Raw genomic sequence first — 21,042 nt, 5'->3', positions numbered from 1 at the left:
TGAGAAATTTGTTGTCTAAGAAGTATACTGTATGAGGAGTTCTTGAAAAAAAAATTAGTTTTTATTTGGAGAAAAACAGATAAAAATTACTTTAAAATTTGCCTCACAGGCTTATTCTAAATGTTCTGGAGTCCAACACTGCAACGAATATGTGAAAACTTAAGACAGTTTCAGCTCTATTAGGAAAGAGTTTGCAAATAACTTAAATTGTCCAACTGTGATATAGACCAGCCTCATTAGGACCTGAGTAAAACTTGAAAGGCTGACTCTGAAAGATTTTGTGGAACAGATTCCTACTGGGCATACAAGATTAGACTTAATGAAACCCATGGGGTCTTCTCACCAGTGGAGCCAATTAATATATAAACCAGGCAAATGTGATGCTGCCGATCTCTAGCAAAATCATTAAATATGACCTGTGCCTTAGTAACAAGCCTTGCAATGAGGCTACACCAATAGCTTGTTTCCAAATGGAAAAAAAAGTACAGTTTATAAAACTTTACAAGAAACACAAAGGTTGATTAATGACTACATCTCTGCCTGTGTTCTAGCTGAATGTAATTTAAAGACAACATCATTTGCAAATACCTGAGTGGGGCCACAATCACACTCTTCTCCCTCATCCAACTTCTTGTTTCCACAATATGGATTATCAGTTAACTTCTCAGAAAATGGAATATTGAACATGCATGTTGGCTTATAATCCTTCAGGTATTGAGAATATTGGATTTTGTTGCATTTACTGAATTTTAGCGCAGGAATGCTAGAGAAAGGATGAGTTAAAAACAAAGATTAATGATATCAGTGCATAATGGTAGAGCAACTGTGAAAGTTTAATGAGGAATTGAGAAATAACAATTATAAATGATGAACTCTAAAAGTCCATTTACTTCTCTTTGTCTTATTACACTTACTCTTGCCTCTACTGTTACTGATATAGCAGAGCAGTAACTGGGAGTCCTTATTATAGAAAATGTCTTATTGAAACACAGCCTACACATGCAATTTTAGTGAAAATATTCTGGCCATATATCCTCCAGCAAACCCTTCCTGAAAAACACAGTTTAGACTGATGGTTATGCTCCCATATTACCTTTTATTTGTCTCTCCAGAAATAACCTATATACTTGTTTAACACCCTGCAAGATTATAGGCTTCTCGGGTAGGGACTGTATCATGTTCAAATTTTTTTTAAGGTCACCACTAATTACAACACAGCCTGGCATAGAGTATGTCTCTGTAAAAATTTTTGAACCAAATTAACTATTTATTTAATAGTATCTTACACATGACAGGAATGTGATCTACTTCTTTTCAAACTGAAATTTACAATGCTTAAATCTTCCTTTAGTTTTTGACTGTCTTACCATCATTACAGCACGACTGAATACATAGTCTGGATTACATCGGATTGGGATAATGGAACCCATCAACTGGGATATAAAATTAGATACCAGTTTGAGTGCTTACTGTATGCCAGTCACCATGGTAGGTGCTTTAGCTACTTTACCTCATTTAGTTGACATATGGAAACATGGATCATCATCAACAGACATTCTATTTCTGTATACAATGCACTATGTTAGACCTTCTGTGAAGGTGTACAGAGATGTATAAGACTTGGTATCTGATCACAAGATACTTCACAGTATAAGGGGGAATTCCGGACATTCATTTGTTCCATAACTTTTATGGGGCACCTAACATGTGCCTGGGACTTCTCAAGACAAGCTCAATAAGTAAAACATATAATATGTTAGACAGTGATGAATGCTAAGGAGGAGATAAAAAGGTGATGGGGGAGGGTGGTTGGAAAGTGCCAGGATATGTATGTGGTAGCAGGATTATAAAGTTGATCAGGCAATCAGGGAAGGCCTTGCTGAGAAAGTCATTTAAGTGAAAATATGAAGGAGGAAATTACGGCTTATAGCAAAGATGACAAAACAAGGCTCATGGAGTGTAATCCTCCTCTAAGTGCCCTGGTGTGGATATTACTAATTGATAATGGGGTACTTTTGCTATATGCCCAGATAGAGTTTTAGAATTTCTTTCATCAAGTTATTAGAGAGAGGCACTACCAATTGATAAGATTTAGCCCCCTAAAGGGAACTCCTTGCCATGCCTAGTTTTATAATGGAATTTCAGTGGTATTTTTGGAAAAAACCCACAGAATGACAATATATCCATATAACATAAAATTTTACTCAAAGCCACTCCTCAAATATTTAAAGGTATTCTCTATTTTGTTTGAATCTTACCTTCCACTGCTATCCATCACACATCTTCCAAAGGTACAAGTGCATGGGAAATTGTCATGCTGCATCCCAAGGCTATGCCCCAACTCGTGTGCCATTCTGTTTGCAACTATGTTAATATCAGGGAAAAGATCCTGATACAAAAAATATGTGCATTAGAAATTCCTAAAATGCTGCACACTGTAACACATAATACTTTGAACTAGTGGTAGGGACATGGTTTCTAGTGCCTGATTAACTAGTAGCCAGCTAAGAGATTTTGGACTTAGCTACCTCCTTTCCCTGCACCTCAGTTTCTTTGATTATACAGTAAGTTGGGCAAATGACCTTTTAAGTGTCTGTGCTCTATAAACATTTTGAAATTCTATTTTGTGGCACACTTATAGTAATTGTTGGTTTTAATAGACTCATTCTTAAAAATAACTAAAAATTCTTAAATTATCCTACACAATAAAATAAACATCATTGAGTTTTCTCTGTACTGAATATTCAGAAAGGATAAATTGTTAAATATATCCTGTTCTTGTTTTCAATTTGTAGTGTCACATTGTACAGTAATGATATGTACAATGAAAAGGAAGTTTTTATTATGGGGAAAACCTCAAGGTCAGAAAGGTAAAATCAATGGCAGATGGCAGAGTTGGTTGTCATCTTGGTTGGTATTCTATTCTATGTTTCAACCTCTATATTAATGAAACAATTTTAATTTCCAAAGAGGGGTGGGATATCAGGTTATTGTAAAGCTAAGACACCCTTATTGGTCATTTCATCTTACTTGTATGAAATTTAAAATGTGTCCTGACTGGTTACATTATCACAATCAGTGTAGTAACAACCTATTTTAGATAATGACTCCATTATGCTCCATTATGCTAAACCGAGATTACTGAAATATCATAGGCAAAGTCATAAGCATAAAAAGAACCATAGAATCAACCAGTCAGGAAGTCATTTTAATAAGTATTAGTTTTTTAAGCTCAAAGACTTAAAAAGACTGAGCTGGACATAGCAACAACTAGGCAGAGCCCTAAAGGGAACAAATCCAAACCTTTTCAAGGGTCTTTCAAGATAGGGTTCTTTAGATAGCACTTGCTAAAAGTTTAGTGATACGGGAAAGGATCGGATAAACAAGGAGTGTCTATAATTTGTGGGTCTGATGCTTTCTGAAAATGAATTGCAAGGTTGTCTTGATTTGATATATTAAGTTGTTTATGCACTTTCTTAACAGCACAAGAATAATTATCCTCATTTGCTAAATCAGCCATCAAGTTTTGTATATATTACATTCCTGATAAATAACTACACTTAGTGTGCAAAATGACTTTCCTAATCTTTATATATTAATCTGTATATGCTGTTCTTTTAAATCTAAACAACTCTGGTTTACCTTCATTACTCATTTGTGGCTTTTATAAAACATCTATTTTTCCTATTTAATAAAGGAAACATGACAGTTTCTTCTTGATATAACTTGGTGGTGAATATATGACAAAATGCATACATGTTCCCTTTCAATAGGGCACAGGAAATTACAGAAATTTAATTGAAGCTATTTAATTAAATAATATAAAATAAATAAAACACATCCCACCTTAACAACACTGGAGGAGTAAAACGGCAGGCACATACCCCTTGGATAAGAAGTTCCTTGCGCATGTGTATAGAGCCACTTCCCACTATAAACAAGATGAGAATATATCCTTCAATACGAGTTAGTAGCTTAATTAATATAAAGATTGGATTGCAATCCAATTAATTATATTATATTAATTAATATAAAGATTGGATTTGAAGCCTCATCTGCTCTGAGTTTGGACTGAAAGTTAACATCTAGACAAAGAAAATTTGCAGGCTGCGTTTGCAGACCTCGTAAGTAAAACTGATATTATAGTTAGATGAAGCAGGTAAATTTTTTTCTGCTCTAATATAGTCCTTTAAGGGTATAAGAAAAGAGCTAAATGATTTCATTGCCCCAAGGTAGTTCTTCCACAATTAAGCATTCCTTGGGATAACAGAACATGGCTGCACATAAAGCTGCGATCAATTCTGTTCCACAATTATCTCTCATTTCTCCTTGGGCTAAGCACTATGCTAGGTGTTTTGAACAACAAAATGATAAAAATTGCCCTTTCTTTGAAAAAATTCATAATCTAGTAGTCTAGATAAATCCATAACTGTTACTTGAGAAGCTCAAAGCTGTGGAAGGGTTTAATTTATCAGATTAGTTATCTGTCAACTTGGCTAGTCGAGAAGATGCTCTTGAATTACTAGGCACACTTGGGTGGGGGGAAATGTCCAGAGAGTGAGGTTATTTCCCAGACAGGCAGATTTTGCTGGAATATTGCAATTGGGATACTACAAAGCCAGGACCTGGAATGGCAATGCATGGCAAGGTGACGAGAGTTAGCACTGAATGCTGATATGTGAAGTAAATAGATTCTAAAAGTACTTTGCTTACCTAATAATATTATCAACCCAGGAATATGAATATATCAAATTTTTCTTTTTGAGTGTTAACCAATATTAGAAAGGAAAATCATTATAAATGCATTTAGAAATTTTCTATATAGCCAGACATAACATTTTGTCCCTGTAGTCTACCCAAAGACCAATGTTTGTTTTTTTAAATAACCCACCCAAGCTGTGCAGGAAAATAGAGTAGGAATATACCTGAGTAACAAAGCATGATCAAATTTCTTCCCTTTTTTAAGGAGTGCTTCTTGCCAAGCTGAAAAATGCAATAATGTAGTTTCTATGTTTGAATCTATTTCTATTTTATCTCCATTTGTCCACAGTTCAAGGCCAACCAATGTTACGTGAATGTTCAAGGTTTTATAAATCTGTCCAAAGAAGAAATCATTTTTCACAAAGTCAAGTTGCTAGAAGACTCCTTCATCATTACTATATTCTTTTATATTAAAAAAACAAACAAACAAATAAGTAACTTTAACTTGTGAGGTACATAGCAAACAGTTTTACTGAAACAGAATGCAGAAGACTCACGCCAGGACATTGGACGAATTGCCATGGCCAACAAAGAAACCTGACAAATTGGTCTTAAGTCATGAGTTTGTTTAGTGGTATGTTAGAAAGGCGGTATTGGTTTTCAAAACTCAACTTAGCTGCTGTAGTTCAACAACTATAGAACTAGAACTATTTTTTTGTTCAAGAAACTCGATTAAGGATTGTTCAAAGCAGGCAGAAATAGTTGCAGCCTATAAGCTTTGTCTTGTCACCCCTGTTCCCACTGCTTTTGTAAACAATTGGTTGATAATATTTTGATGCCAAGATGAAAGAAAACAGAAATTAGCAATTATTATGAGGCTTTTGGGACAAAGGACTATGTCATACCAATTTTATATTCCATAATAGTCAGTACAAAGTCAGTTGAAAGCAATAATAAATGATAATCTATGAACATCTAAATTGAGAACAGAAATAGAAAGATCACTCATACAATGTTAATAGAGAATATAACTGGTTTTTAAGATGTTTCACCCTCACTCATTTCTGTTATGATAATCCTGCATTAATTTTCCACATTTCTTAACCAGCAGAATATGAATATACTGAATTTCATGTGTCATGACAACACAAGAAGATCATTTCCTAACCTTGAGAAGTAGGCTTCTTCTAACTTCTCATTAAATTACATCAGATCTTTCATCAAATCATGATCTCAAAACCACATTAGGGCCTGCAATATCCAGCCTCTCTCCTCTTAGCCCTGATCTTATCATGATATAAACTTATATGAGTTGGTTCTTGCAGAGAAAGATTATTTAACCTGGATTCTATGGACCCTCAATACTCATGAATGGTCTTCAGACACGACACATAAAACTGTATGCAAGTGCAAATGAAAACATTTGTCATCCTATGAATGCATTCTCTTCTAGTGAGAAAATATCCTATAAAATGAGTGGCGTGTTTGGTCTGCTGCGTGCTTAGATGGGCTTGATTATACATATTTCGAAGGTTGTAGAGAGCTGAATTGCTCTTCCTTTTAGAGAAACAGCTTAAGAATTTCTGAGATAAAAGAGATGAACAGATAATGAAAGTAAAAATGATAATGGACCAAGTGAAATGATGTGTGTATGGACTCCATGTCAATAAGTTGCAAGATGATTGAAGGCCCAAAGGACTTGTAGATTACGTGACTAAATGGTTTGTGGTGTGGTGTGCTATGTGACAGCAATATGCAACAATTCGGTATTTATGCTTACTTTCAAGATAGAAAACCAAGGAGAAGGGATTGGGTCTCATATATACATCAATGCTAGGGTAATGATAAAAGCACAATCGCAAGATATAATAAATTAGGGAAAACAGGTGACTATGAGATATAATCACTCCACTCCATGCTGTTCCTACCATTAGAGAATGTCATCGAGAGGATTTTGAATTTCCACAGGCAGATTTGGAGAGCCTGGAAGAACTCTTCTTTTGCTTATGATGTACAAAGCTGGAAAGAGCATTGCTTCTACCCTAACAACAAGAAAAAGCCAGAAAAATCTACAAAATCATCTTTTGGGGGGAAACCATCAGAAAGCTGATGTAACAGGGCAACAAGGGGCCAGAAATCTAAGGAAATACAGTCTCCTATAAAGAGAGAAGGTACTATAGAACTGGCTCACCTGTGGCAGAACATGGGAAAAAGAGTTTCTGAACACAATACAAGCAGGCAAGGGTAATTCAACAAGTATTTTTAAGGAATTACTAAAGGCCAAATGTGGGCTAGCATGAAAGTATAAAACCTCTGGGAGACACAAATACAAAGGATTTTGCACCCATGCATGGATTCTTCTCCACAAATCTCCTCCAGATGCTCAAAAAAATGATGGAAGGCAGAATGGAGGACAGGAGACACCCTCCACTTGGAGGGTCAAGTATGAAGGATGGGAGGAGCTGCTACTATGAAAAAATCATAAAGCCAAATCAGACCTTTCTCTACTGAGAAACAAATACCTTAAGCTACTGGGGAAAAGATAGCAAAATTTTATCTTCCTGGAACCCAAGTGAAGACCTCTTGTGACTGAAGGACGAGAAAAGAAAATTCTACCACTTAGGGAGGGGCAGGAAACTGTCCTGGAATCAGACATTAGAGGTCTCCTACCAATACAGGAAGGGCATGACCATTGAAAACTACCCACCAGAAGACCCATGAGCAGAGTCTGCCTAAGACTGCGGATAGAGAACCACTCTCCTACTCACTCCCCACCCCTCTACCCCCAACTAGGCTAGCAAGGATAGAGTAACAAATGACAGAAGATAACTACCAAATATGGGGAAAGAACCTGAAAAAAACAAAACAAACAAACAAAAAAAAACTTCTTTGAGATCCAGTCACTCAATAAAGGCCTAAAATTAAGGGCAGAGCAGGAATGTGAAGAAAAGGCCCTGCCCTAAGCACATGGTGACACTAGAGGGATTTGAAGCTTGTGGTATGCTACAGGTAACAACAGCAATAACAAAACACCAGACCAGCTCAATCTCTGACCAGATTGCCTCAATCTCACATGCTTATTAGAAAAAGAAGAAGTGTGTCCATTTGCGGGCATAAAAACTATTATGTCAGTCTCTTTAATCCTACACATGAGGCCTAATATCAAAAATGAAGGAATACATAAAAGAGCAAGTAAAACCAATCACTATTTAAGAGACAAGACTGAACAGAGCTGGGCTCAGAGATGATCCATATGTATTTAAAATAATTATTATTAATATGTCATAGGCTCTAGCGGAAAGATGGATTTGCAGTAGGCAGAATTCTAAAATGGCCCCCAAGGAGCCCTGCCTCCCGGGGTACATGTCCTATATAACTCCCTCACCTTCAGTGTAGGTAGGGCTATGAATAGTACGGATTAGGTTATGCTATCTGTCAGGGGTGAAGGAATTTGGAAGATGTAATTGAGGTCCCCAAATCAGTTGATATTGACTTAAATGGAAAGGGAGATTATCTTTGATGTGACTGCCTCAATATGTTTAAAAGGATCAGAAATTTGAGGAAGCAGAGATTTTCTTGCTGGCTTTAAAGAAATGGACTGCCATATTGTGAAAGGCCTAGGAGAGGACCACATGCAAAGAATTCTGCGGGTCTCTAGGAACAGAGACAGCCCCAGCTAATAGACAGCAAGAACAACATGGGATTGAATTCTGCAAACAACCTGAATAAACTCAGAAGAAGACACTGAGCCTCAGATGGGAAGCCAGCCTTTATTTCATCTGTGTGAGATTCTGAGCAGGAAACCCAGCTACGCCATGCCCAGACTTCTGACCTACAGAAACTATGACATAATTGACACGTGTTATTTTATACTGCTAAGTTTGTGATAATTTGTTATATAGCAATAGATCACTAATATAGTGAAAAGCATGCTTGAAGAGATAGGGAAATTTTAGCAGAGAGAAGGAAACTATAGGAGTGAACGGAAATGCTAGAAAAATAATATGATAGCAGATATAAAGAATGCCTTTGAATACTAGCAACTGAATCCAAAAACATGTTAAAAGATTATACATCACAAGCAAGTGGGATTTATCCCAGGAATGCAAAGATGGTTAAACATATGAAAATAAATCGATGTATAGTACCACATAAATAGAATGATGAAAAAGAAAAGCATATTATCTCATATAAGCAAAAAAGGCAATTGACAAAATCCAGTGCCTTTTCTTGGTAAAAACATTCAGAAAACTAGCAACAGAAGGGAACTTTCTCAACATGATAAAGGCCATTATGAAAAACCCACTGCTGATATAACATTTAATAGTGAAAAACTGAAGACTTCCCCCAAGATCAGGAACAAGGCCCATTTTCATGACTGCTATTCAGTATTGCACTAGACATTACATCCAGAATAATAAGGAAAAGAAAGAAATAAAATGTTTTCAAATTGGAAAGGAAGAAGTAAAACTCTATTTTCAGATGACATGATCTTATGTGTAGAAAAGCCAAAGGAATCCACAAGAAATCACTATTGCTAACGAATGAATTCTGTAAAGTGTCAGGGTACAAGGTCAACACACAAAAATCAGTTGTGTTTTATACACACTAGCAATGAACAATCCAGAGAGAAAATTAAAACAACAATCCCATTTACAATAGCATCTAAGAGGGTAAGATATGTAGGAATAAATTTAACCAAGGAAGCAAAAGACTTGCACACTGAAAATGACAAAACACTGCTAAAAGTAATTAAGGAAGACCAAATAAATGGCATGACTTACTGTGTTCACAGATTGGAAGGCTTAATATTGTTACGGCATCAATACTACCCAAAGTGATCTGCAGATTCAATGCAGTGCCTTTCAAAATTCCAGTGGTCTTGAAAGTTGATCCTCAGATTCATATGGAACTGGAAGAAGCCCCAAATAGCCAAACCAATTTTGAAAAACAAGAAGAAAGTTGGAGAACTCACACTTCCCTATTTCAAAGTGTACTACAAAGCTACTGGCATAGGGATAGACAAACAGGCTAACAGAATAGAATTGACAATCCAGAATTAGGTCTGATTATGTATGGCCAATTGATTTTTGACAAGATGCTAAGAATATTCAATGAGGAAAGAATAGTATCTTCAAAAAATGATTCTGGGAAAACTGGATAGTTACATGCAAAAGAATGAAGTTGGAACACTTCCTCATACCAAGTACAAAATTAATTCAAAATCAATCAAGGGTCTAAATATAAGAGCTAAAACCTTCAAACCCTTAGATGATGATGACATAGGAGCAAATCTTCAATACTGGGAAATGAGCAGTGGATATTTTTTTAATTAAATTCAATTTTATTGAAATATGTTCACATAGCATATGATTATCCATAGTGTACAATCAGCTGTTCACAGTACCATCATATAGTTATGTATTCATCACCCCAATCTTTTTGAACATTTTCTTTACATCAGAAGGAATCAGAATAAGAATAAAAAATAAAAGTAAAAAAGAACACCCAAATCATTCCCCCCATCCCACCCTATCTTTCATTTAGTTTTTGTCCCCATTTTTCTACTCATCCAACTATAAACTAGATAAATGGAGTGTAATCCCCAGGTTTTCACAATCCAGTAGTGGATTCTTGACATCAAAAGTATGAGAAACAAAAGAAAAAAAAAGATATTTGACTTCATCAAAATTAAAAACTTATGTGCATCCAAGGAAATTATCAAGAAAAGTGAGAAAAACCTACAGAATGGGAGAAAATATTTGCAAATCATATATCAGAAAAGGGCTTAATATATAGAATATATAAATAAATCTTACAATGCAACAACAAAAAGACAACCCAATTAAACATTGGGCAAAAGGTTTGAACAGTTTTCCAAAGAGGATATACAAATGGCTTATAAGCATTTGAAAAGATGATCAACATCATTAGCAATTAGGGAAATGTAAATCCAAACCTCATTGAAATATCTGTTCACACCTACAAGGTTGGATATTATTTTAAAAATAGAAACAAAAAAGTGTTGGAGAGGATGTAGAGAAATTGGAAATCTACTGCATTGTAGGTGGGAATGCAGTTATTTTAGGATATTTGTTTTTCTTATTCCTTTGTTTTGTTCTGTTTGAAATGTTTTTTTTTTTTTAATTTTTTGATAAATAACGTTTAAAAAAATAAAAGAAACAAAATGGATGACAGTGTTAGCACCAAAGTTGGATGGGACACATTGGAGTGCACTGTTATACCGGTCCACTACTAAATGTGGTATAATGTCATTCTAAGGTAGACTCTGTTTTATTAAACAGATATATTGTAAAACCAAGGGTAACTACTAAATATTTTTAAAGAGGTATAAACAATAAGCAAATAGAGGAGATAAAATGGAATCATAAAAATATACAATCTGGACAGGAGCTAAGATGGTGGCATAGGGAGGAGTGGAAGACTGTTAGTCCCCCCCGGAACAATTCACAAATGACCAAAAAACTAGTAAATAACCTGGAATAACTGTGGGGAGACAAACGTGACTGTCTACTCATCATCCACCAACCTGAATTGGGAGGAATGCCTGGGATCGCAGCATAAAATCTGTAAGTAAAACTGTGGATCCACACTGAGAGCTGAGAGCCGAGAGCCAAGAGCCCCTCCCTCACGGAAGCCTCGTGGTGCTAGAGAGCAGGACTCTCTCAGCCCAGCTCCAACTGGGGTTTTAATGTTAACTGCTCAATACAGACAGCGAATCCTCAACAAGCAGACAGAGGCTTTTGGTGACAACTGACCTTGGGGGAGTCAGGGGACATATCTGTCTCAAGATGGGGAGCCCAGAGGATTGGGTGCTATCTCTGGCTAACGGGTGAACCTGGGAGCTTTCTGTCCCTTTCTCTCTCTTTGGAGAAGAACTCAGCCATTTTCAACCTGCAGCACTTTGCAGTAAAGACAGTCTCAGCCATTTTAAAATCAAAACACTTTGATCAGCAGAGTCAGAGAAACAAAGAACTTATTGATATGCAGTAACCTCTCTGGAGGGGGCATAGCTTCCCAAGAGGAAAGGGAGGAGCCCAGCTCTACTGCCTGCCTTACCGGAACCAGACCCCAAAGCCTGGGGGAGGAGAGCCACAGGCTTTGACAGGCTGACAGGTGCACCTGCCGGGCAGAAAAGCACAGATGTATCAATCCTCTAAGAAATACTATCAGGGAAACCAGATACTGAATATTACCTCCTTCTGTGACCTGAGCCTGTTCTCGTCTGGTAAAACCTGATTGGGGTGGCCTAGGAGGTCAGATGCCTAGACAAGAGAAAGCTACAACCTACACTAAGAAAAACAAACCTATGGCCCAGTCAAAGGAACAAATGTACACTTCAACTGAGATACAGGAATTTAAACAACTAATGCTAAATCAATTCAAAAAGTTTAGAGAATATTTAGCAAAAGAGATAGAGGCTTTAAAGAAGACACTGGGCATACATAAGGCAGAAATTGAAAGTTCAAAAAACAACTAGTAGAATCTAAGGAAATGAAAGGCACAACACAAGAGATGAAAGACGCAATGGAAACATACAACAGCAGATCTCAAGAGGCAGAAGAAAACACTCAAGAACTGGAGAACAAAACACCTGAAAGCCTACACGCAAAGGAGCAGATGGAGAAAAGAATGAAAAAATATGAGCAACGTCTCTGGGGACTTAAAGATATAACAAAGTACAAGAACGTATGTATCATTGGTGTCCCAGAAGGAGAAGAGAAGGGAAAAGGGGCAGAGGCAATAACAGAGGAAATAATCAATGAAAATTTCCCATCTCTTATGAAAGACATAAAATTACAGATCCAAGAAGCTCAGAGTACTCCAAACAGAAGAGATCTGAATAGGCCTACGCCAAGACACTTAATAATCCGATTATCAAATGTCAAAGACAAAGAGAGAATCCCGAAAGCAGCAAGAGAAAAGCAATCCATCACAGACAAAGGAAGCTTGATAAGACTATGTGTGGATCTCTCAGCAGAACCATGGAGGCAAGAAGGAAGTGGTGTGATATATTTAAGATACTGAAAGAGAAAAACTTCCAACCAAGAATCCTATATCCAGCAAAGCTGTCCTTCAAATATGAGGGAGAGCTCAAAATATTTTCCAACAAACAGACAATGAGAGACTTTGTGAACAAGACACTCGCCCTACAGGAAATACTAAAGGGAGCAATACAGAGTGATAGGAGAAGACAGGAGTGCATGGTTTGGAACACAATTTTGGAAGATGGTAACACGGCAATGTAAGTACACTGAACAAAGGTAACTATGAATACGGTTGAGAGAGGAAGGTTGGGAGCATGTGAGACACCAGAAGAAAGAAGGAAAGATAAAGAATGGGACTGTGTAACTTGGTGAAATCTAGAGTGTTCAACAATTGTGATAAAATGTAAAAATATGTCCTTTTACGAGGGAGAACAAGCAAATGTCAACCTTGCAAGGTGTTAAAAATGGGGAGGCATTGGGGGAGGGATGCAATCAATGTAAATTGGAGACTGTAACTAACAGAATCATTGTATCATGCTTCCTTTAATGTAACAAAGGCGATATACCAAGGTAAATGCAGATAAGAGGGAGGGATAGGGGAGGCATGTTGGACACTTGACATCGGTGGTGTTGTCTGACTCTTTACTCTGCTTTGATTTAACGTTACTTTTCCTTTTGCTACTTCCTAGCTGTCATTTTTTTTCCTCTTTCTTTTGCCTCTCTACCTTCTTTGACTCTCCCTCCTGCCTTGTGGAAGAAATGTAGATGCCCCTTACGTAGATAGTGGTGAAGGTGGTGAACACATAAATATGTGACCATACAGACAACCATCGATTGTTTACTTAGGATGGAATGTTTGGTGTGTGAACAAAACCATCTTAAAAAAAAAAAAAAAATGGGTTGATGACAAAACCTCAAGGGCAATATACTGAGTGAAATAAGCCAGACACATAAGGACAAATATTGCAGGGTCTCACTGATAAGAATTAATTATAATATGTAAACTCATAGACATGAAATATAAGATACCAAGATATAGGACGAGGCTTAAGAATGGGGAGTGGTTGCTTAGTATGAGCAGAATGTTCAACTAGGATGAACTTAAATGTTTGGAAATGAACAGAGGTTTCGGTAGCAAGATGTGAGAATAACTAACAGTGCTGAATGGCACGTGAATGAGGTGGAAAGGGGAAGCTCAGAGCCATGTATGTCACCAGAAGGAAAGTTGGAGGTCAAAAGATGGGAATGTGTGAAACTGAATCCTATGGTGGGCAATGTCCATGATTAACTGTACAAATATTAGAAAACTCTTCCATGAAACAGAACAAATGTGTGACAATACAACTAGAAGTTAATAATAGAGGGACATATAGGGAAGAAATATATACCTATTGCAAACTATATACTACAGTTAGTAGTATTTCAACTTTCTTTCATGAACAGTAACAAATGTACCATACCAACAGTATGAGTCAACAATTGAGGGGGGTTGGTTAGGGATATGGGAGGATTCGAGTTTCCTTTTTTTTTTTTTTTTTTTTCTTTTTACGTCTTTCACTTTATTTCTTGTCTGGAGTAATGAAAAGTTTCTAAAAATTTAACAAAAATTAAGTGTGGTGATGCATGCAAGGTTGTATGAGGGTACCAGGGGCAACTGATTTTACACTTTGGATCTTTGGATAATTGTATGGTATCTGAACAATCTCAATAAAATTAAAAAATATATATATACAATCCAAAAGTAGAACAAAGGATAAAAAGAACAAAGAACATACGGAATAAGTAGAAAAAGACTAGCAGAACAATAATTTTAATCCAACCATATCAATAATAATATTAAATTGCTAAAGATACCAGTTGAAGAATAGAGATATTCAGATTGGATAAAAAAATGTGATCTTCAAGAAATCCATTTTAAATAAGAAGGTATAGACAGGTTGAAAGTAAAAGGGTAGCAAAAGATATACCATGAAAACACTAATCAAATGGAAGCTGGGATGGCCATACTAATATCACACAAAGTAGACTTCATAACAAAGAATAATTCCTGGGGTAAAGAAGGATATTACATAATGATAAAAATTGTCAATTCACCAAGGAGATACATTAATCCTAAGTGAGTTTTCATCTAACAACAGAGCCTCAAAATATACGAAGCAGCAGTTGAGAGCACAGAAAGGAGAAATAGAAAACTCCATGATCATAGCTGAATATTTCAACACTCTTCTCTCAATTATTGTTAGAACAAGTAGACAGAAAATCAGTAAGGATATAGAATACCTGAAAAACACTACCAATCAATTTGCCATAATTGACATTTGTAGAACACTTCACCTAAATTCAGCAGAATATTTTTTTTTCCCAAGTACACATGAGCATTCACCATGATTGGGCCATAAAACAAACCTTAATAAATTTGAAATAACTGAAATCAAAGAAAGCATTTTCTTTAACTCCAATAGAATTAAAATTAAAAATCAATAGCATAAAGACATGTGAAAAGTCCACAAATATTTGGAAATTAACTAATACACATATATTAATCATGAATCAGAGGAAGTCACAAAGAGCATAAGAAATATTTTCAAATGAATTGAATGAAAATTAAAGCAAAATATATCAAAAAATTTGAGAACCAGCTAAAGAAGCATATACTTACCATATGAACCAGCATTCCCACTCCTTAGGTCTTTACACAAAATGAATGAAAATTTATGTTCAGACTTAAAACTGTACAAAAATGTTTAAACCAGTTTTATTCATAATGTCAAAAAATTAGAAACAGATCAAATGTCTTTCAACTGATGAATGGATAACTGCTAACTTAAAGGCGCCATTCTTAATAGAGCTGGGTGTATCTTAGGAGTCAGTGTAAGAAAGATACGGACAATTAACAAATCTGTTTTGAAAAGAGTTACAGTTCTTCTGTTTCAGACAAATTAATCATTTTAGTGCATTTTACTGAAATATTTACCCTAAATTGTGTGCCAAAGTGTGAGCAATGAAGGAAAGACTTGAAAGCCTTTTTGTTGTACAGGGTCATGAAGAAGTGATTTTAAGTAATGGGATTTAGTTTATATATGATTGGTTTTCAAAATTATTTGTATATTTTTAAAATAAATTTTGTGATTAGAAAAAATATTTGAAACATTTAAATACTAAATGTAATTTACTTAGGAAAAAAACAGTGTTATGGGTCAGTCATTGCTGTGAATAGTTTCAATGGATTTTTGCTGATTAGTCTATTTGGTGAATTTTTGTTGTGTGGGTGTCTCAATATCAGAGTGACCAAAAAAAAAAAAAAAGCCACACACACACACACACAACAGATCTAACCTAAAAGTTTCTCCCCATTTGCATTTTTAGCTTGATTCAAACTATATCAAACTTACCATGTTGACAAAATTAACCATTGCCCAAATTCGGTTCCTTAGTTTATGGTGAGGATGACTATTCCTGCGATACTGAAAATATGGTCATCAGATCAAAATTCATTAATAACACAAATTGAATAAAAGGTCAAAAATACTTCATCCATTATGAGATATTTCAATGAGAAAATTCATTGATACAATGAGAAAAGAGGTGTTCTAGTCAGTTTAACATCTGGGCAATTTATGCAGAGATAAATTTTTCATATTAATTAACTAATAACTGCAGTTTCTAAAGACATGCTTGGGCTTAGCACTGCTTCAAGTTTTTTTTTCCAACTTTGTTTTCCCCTCTTTTATATTATATTAGGTTACATTACATGAATTTATTAAACAAACTGACATATTCATTAGAGTCCATTTTTATCACATCAGTGAAGCAAAACTTAGTGTTCCACAGCAACCATTATATTGCAAAGAACACCAATTTTATCAGCCTTCCCGTTTCCATAGTGGTCTCAAATTAAGGAACCTATAATCAAGGAACACCCAGAGCCAGAGTTATGAGTTATGGTACCCCCTTCTCTCCAGCCTATTCTGCCCTTTTCTCCTCTCACAACTAGATTCCCTTTTTGTACTATAAGGACCCTGTTATTAGCATTATCTATCACTTCATAGCTGATAAAATATAATTAATAGTATATGATACTCTGTAGAGAAAAATGCAACTGATCAGCCTTTTCTCATCATAAAAATAAAATAAACATGCCTTTTCTGAATTCTGCAATCATCCTCCTGTTACTATTCCATCATTCTACTGTTATCTTAAATATCTGAATACCTCAAAGATACAGCAGTAGAATCTTTCCACTTTTTCATCTCTCACCCATTTCTCAATCCACTGTAGTCTGGATTTACCTGTCACGATTCCACTGAAACTATGCTTGATAGGCCCACAAATATCCTTTTAATTATCAAAGTCCATTGAACAGCTTCTCCTCATCTTCCTGGTCATGTTGTCCACATTAACTATTGTTGACCATTTCTCTTTTAAGAAATTCCTTATCACCGTAGCTTCCATTACCCCATACACTCTTGGAGTATCCCATACTCAGGCACTTTCTGAGCATTCCTTCTTGGTTTTATTGTGCAAATCTCTTTTCTTACTGTTCCTTTAAATTCTGGATGCCAAAAATGTTTCTACACTAGGACTCTGTTGATCAATTGATCAATTGTCTAAAATAAATTGTTGAGAAAGATTCTGATGCTATCTTAGGAACTATAGGAACAGGGTACTTTATCAGTTAGTGATTTTGAAACTGGGAGTAAAGGGAAAGGTGAGTGCGGGGTGTTTGCACTCCTATTGCCCATCCCTTTCTAAATGTTTGGTGTTTCCTAGGATTCAGACTTAGAGCTCTGGTCTCCTCTTTCAACTTGCTACTTCTGGCTGTACACTTCCATATTTTGACTCATCGCACCATCATCAATATATGTAAACTCCTGTACATGTTTTAAAAGGTTCTCCAAAGCTGCCTTTTTCACTCCAGTTCTATCTGACCTAAATACCATAACTTGCTTTTATTCTGTTGCACTTTTTACTTAGCTAATTTTTTTAAATACTCATAACTTTTGTACATATTGGGTGCTCATTAACTATTTTGGCACATGAAAATGGACGATTTGCCTTAGGAACTTAATTAAAAAAAAAAAGCCCTTAAAGATTTTAAGACAACATTAAAGCAGCATGTATGAGGGTTATACATAGAAAGTCCAGTTTAATGCACCTAAAATCACAGAAGCAAACATTTACCTGGTATTTGAGGTAAAATTAAATTTAGTAAACTCTCTTTAGTCTTTACCAATAAATATATTATAATTAAGAACAACGCTTCTTGAATCATTGTTAAAATTTAATTAACATGTTCTCACACATATTCTAAGGTAAACTTATCTATTAATCTTGTGGCTAGAACTTACAAATTTCTTTTTCAAAAAAAAATTCATAGGTTAATTGTAGATTCTGGTTTTTTTTTTATGTACAACAAAATTGTACTTTTCAATTCACATAGATCTTATTTCCTTTTTCGCTACTTATTACACTGACTAGGAATTCCAGTAAAAATTCCATTGACAATGAATACATGCATATAATTCCCAATTTTTGAGGGAAAGCCTCCAAAATTCTATCACTGATTAGAGTTTATACAGGAGAGAATTTTGGTAAACACCTTTATTTTCTTCCATTTCTTGTTCTAAGTGTTTTTATCATGTATGAGAGTTGAATTTCATTAAAATATATACACATGATGTTTGAGATGATCATCTGAACTTTAAAAATCTATTAAATGTTAAAGCAATTAATTCACATTAACAAAATAAACATTCATTTCCATGAAAACTTTCTTTTAGATATGTGCTAGTTTGGGTTTGCAGAAAAAATGTTTTTAGGATATTTTCATCTGTCCTCCTTAGAAGTGAGATTGGCTTATAATTTCAATTCCTCATAATACCCTTGTCTGGATTTGTTATCTGTGCTATCATAGATTGTTACAATAATAGCCCTCCACTGAATCACTCCTCCATATTTATATAAGCTTATGTAGTTCCCTCCAAATAAACTTGGCCATATGACTTGGTTTGACAAATGTTAAAAACACTTCACATGGGAGCCTGGCCTCTCTCGACATTTTTGACACCCAGCCATGCTTAAGGAAGCACAAGCCAGCCTGGTGGAGACCCATGACCAACCAAAACCCAACACTATCTTCCAGACGAGACCGAGGCCATCTCAAAACAGTCCACCAGTTTAGAGCAGCTACCAGATTACTGCAGCTACATGAGTGAACCCCACTAGGTGTTGGGTAGCTTGTTAAGCAGCAGCAGGTAACCAATGCAAAGCTTATAACTTTATAAAATGTGTAAAGAAACTCTCCTCTTTTCCTATTTTCACAACAGTTTGTCAATGTGAGGGTTATCCATAACAACAAATTTTGGTAAAATTTGTCATTAAAATAATCTGAGCCAGGTGTCTTTATTTATTGATTGTGAGCTATTTATTTAGTTTTCTAATTTAATTATAAATCTTTTGGGGGTTTTCTATTTTTGAGTGTGTCAGTGGGTGATATGTTCTATATAGTTCTTTCGCTTATAATTTTTTTGGCATGAGGTTGTTCACGTATTTTTTAATGATTTGGAACCTCTGTTGTATTTAGGGTTTTGTTTCCATTCATTACAAATTTACATATACATCTATTTTTTTCTTACCTTTTCAAGGAAGTAGCCTTCAGCTCTGGTGATCTATTAAATTATTTGTTGTTTGTTTGCTTTGTTAAATTTTCTCATTATTAAAATTTTCTTCCTTCTATGTTCTTGGATTTAGTCTGTGTTTCTTTTTCTAACTTCTCCAGTTGAACTCTTAGTTCATTTATTTTCTCACTTTTTAACAGATATTTTAAGGCTATAAATAACCTTCTAAATATTACTATTCCACCTGAATCCAATGAACTTTATCTGTATTTATTATTTTATTTTTTCAGTTCAAAATATTTCATAATTTCAGATTTGGCCTATTTAGGCATTTGATTTTTACAAATGTATTTCACTTTCAGTTTCCAAACCAATGACCTTTTAACAGTTTAATTTGACAATTTTTTGTTATGGTTTAGAATTTCATTGTGGCAAAATTTTTTAAAAATTTATGATCTTCATGATATTTATTCTTTTCTTGTTTCTTTTTATTTCCTTTCTAGCTAAATACTGGGTTAAATTTTTGCAAAATTTTTCTTTGTACTTGAAAAAAGAATCCTCCATTTTGGGGTGCATAGTTTTCTATCAATTGATTAGACTGAATTTAATTTATATGATTCAAATCTCTATTTTTGCTGAATTTTTTTCTGCTTGATTTAAAAGTGTCTCATAGCAGTAAGTTTAAAAACCCCTACTTTCCCTATTATTTTTTAATGAATATATTTTTAAATTATGTAATAAGGCATATACATATTTTAATAATTTTCTAGTGAATTTATTTTTATAATTAATTATTATTTATAATTATTAATTCTCTCTAACAATTTTTACATCATAAAGTCTATGTTGTATGATGTTAAAGCTATAATACATGCTTTCTTGGGGTAAATAAGCTTCCTGCTGTCTCATTTTTTAGTCCAGTTAGAGATTTAGGTGTATTTCTTTTAATATTATGTATTTTGATTTTGTATTATATCCAGTTTTAGAATTCAATCTTCTAAAAGATGGATGTAGCTGTTATGTTTACTCTGTTCACTGATATATTTGGAATGTTCTCTTATATATTATTTTCTATTTTTAATTTACTATCTTCTTTTTTTTTTTAATCCTTTCTGGCTTCCTATTGGATTAGTCTTGTTTTCTCTTTTCCTTTATCCCGCTCTATTATTTTGGGAGATGTACTTTCCAATTGCTCCCTTTTTGATGGTTACACTTAAAATGTTAATAATCATGCTGGGTTAACAAGACTAAAATTGTGAATATCTCTACATTCCTACATGCCAAAAGCACCCTTTAAATATGATTTTTCTCTTCCCAATCCCTCTTATATCCTTGTCTAATATTTTATTTCCAGAGTTAAGTTTTAAAATTATTTCTGTTAGCTTTTGAATATATTATTCTGGAGACTTATGGCATCTCTTAATGCTTACAAAAAGTATGCTGTCAGTTTAATTGTGATTCACTTGTAAGTAATCTATCTCTTTCTTGGGGTAGATTTTTAACAAGTTTTTCCTTTGTCTTTGCTATTGAGACTACAAAATTATCTGATGGTTTTTATCATTCTTTAGTTCTGGAAAATTCTCCAGAATTGTCTTTCCACTGTTATCTCTCATCCAATCACCCATATTCTCTTTTTATGAACTTTTTGGTTCCACATTTCAATGTCTCTTATCTTTTCTTTCATAATTTTCAACTCTATTTCTCAGTATTCCATA

General features: G+C 34.7%; 1 protein-coding gene across 1 annotated transcript in view; it reads right to left on the bottom strand.

Moving 5' to 3' along the window:
- ADAM7 (ADAM metallopeptidase domain 7) overlaps nt 1–21,042 on the bottom strand; it is a 72,806-nt gene that overhangs the window by 17,845 nt on the left and 33,919 nt on the right. Inside the window, exons 8-12 of the mRNA XM_037812778.1 lie at nt 16,103–16,174; nt 4,926–5,095; nt 3,847–3,931; nt 2,259–2,389; nt 589–763 (exon numbers count right to left, since the gene is read on the bottom strand). Of these exons, the coding sequence (XP_037668706.1) occupies nt 589–763; nt 2,259–2,389; nt 3,847–3,931; nt 4,926–5,095; nt 16,103–16,174 (633 nt within the window). The remainder of the gene's footprint in view (nt 1–588; nt 764–2,258; nt 2,390–3,846; nt 3,932–4,925; nt 5,096–16,102; nt 16,175–21,042) is intronic.

Source organism: Choloepus didactylus, chromosome 20 (genome assembly GCF_015220235.1).
Source record: "Choloepus didactylus isolate mChoDid1 chromosome 20, mChoDid1.pri, whole genome shotgun sequence".
Lineage (NCBI taxonomy): Eukaryota > Metazoa > Chordata > Mammalia > Pilosa > Megalonychidae > Choloepus > Choloepus didactylus.
Note: the sequence above shows the minus strand (reverse complement) of the source record. Positions and strands in the feature narration are given on the sequence as shown.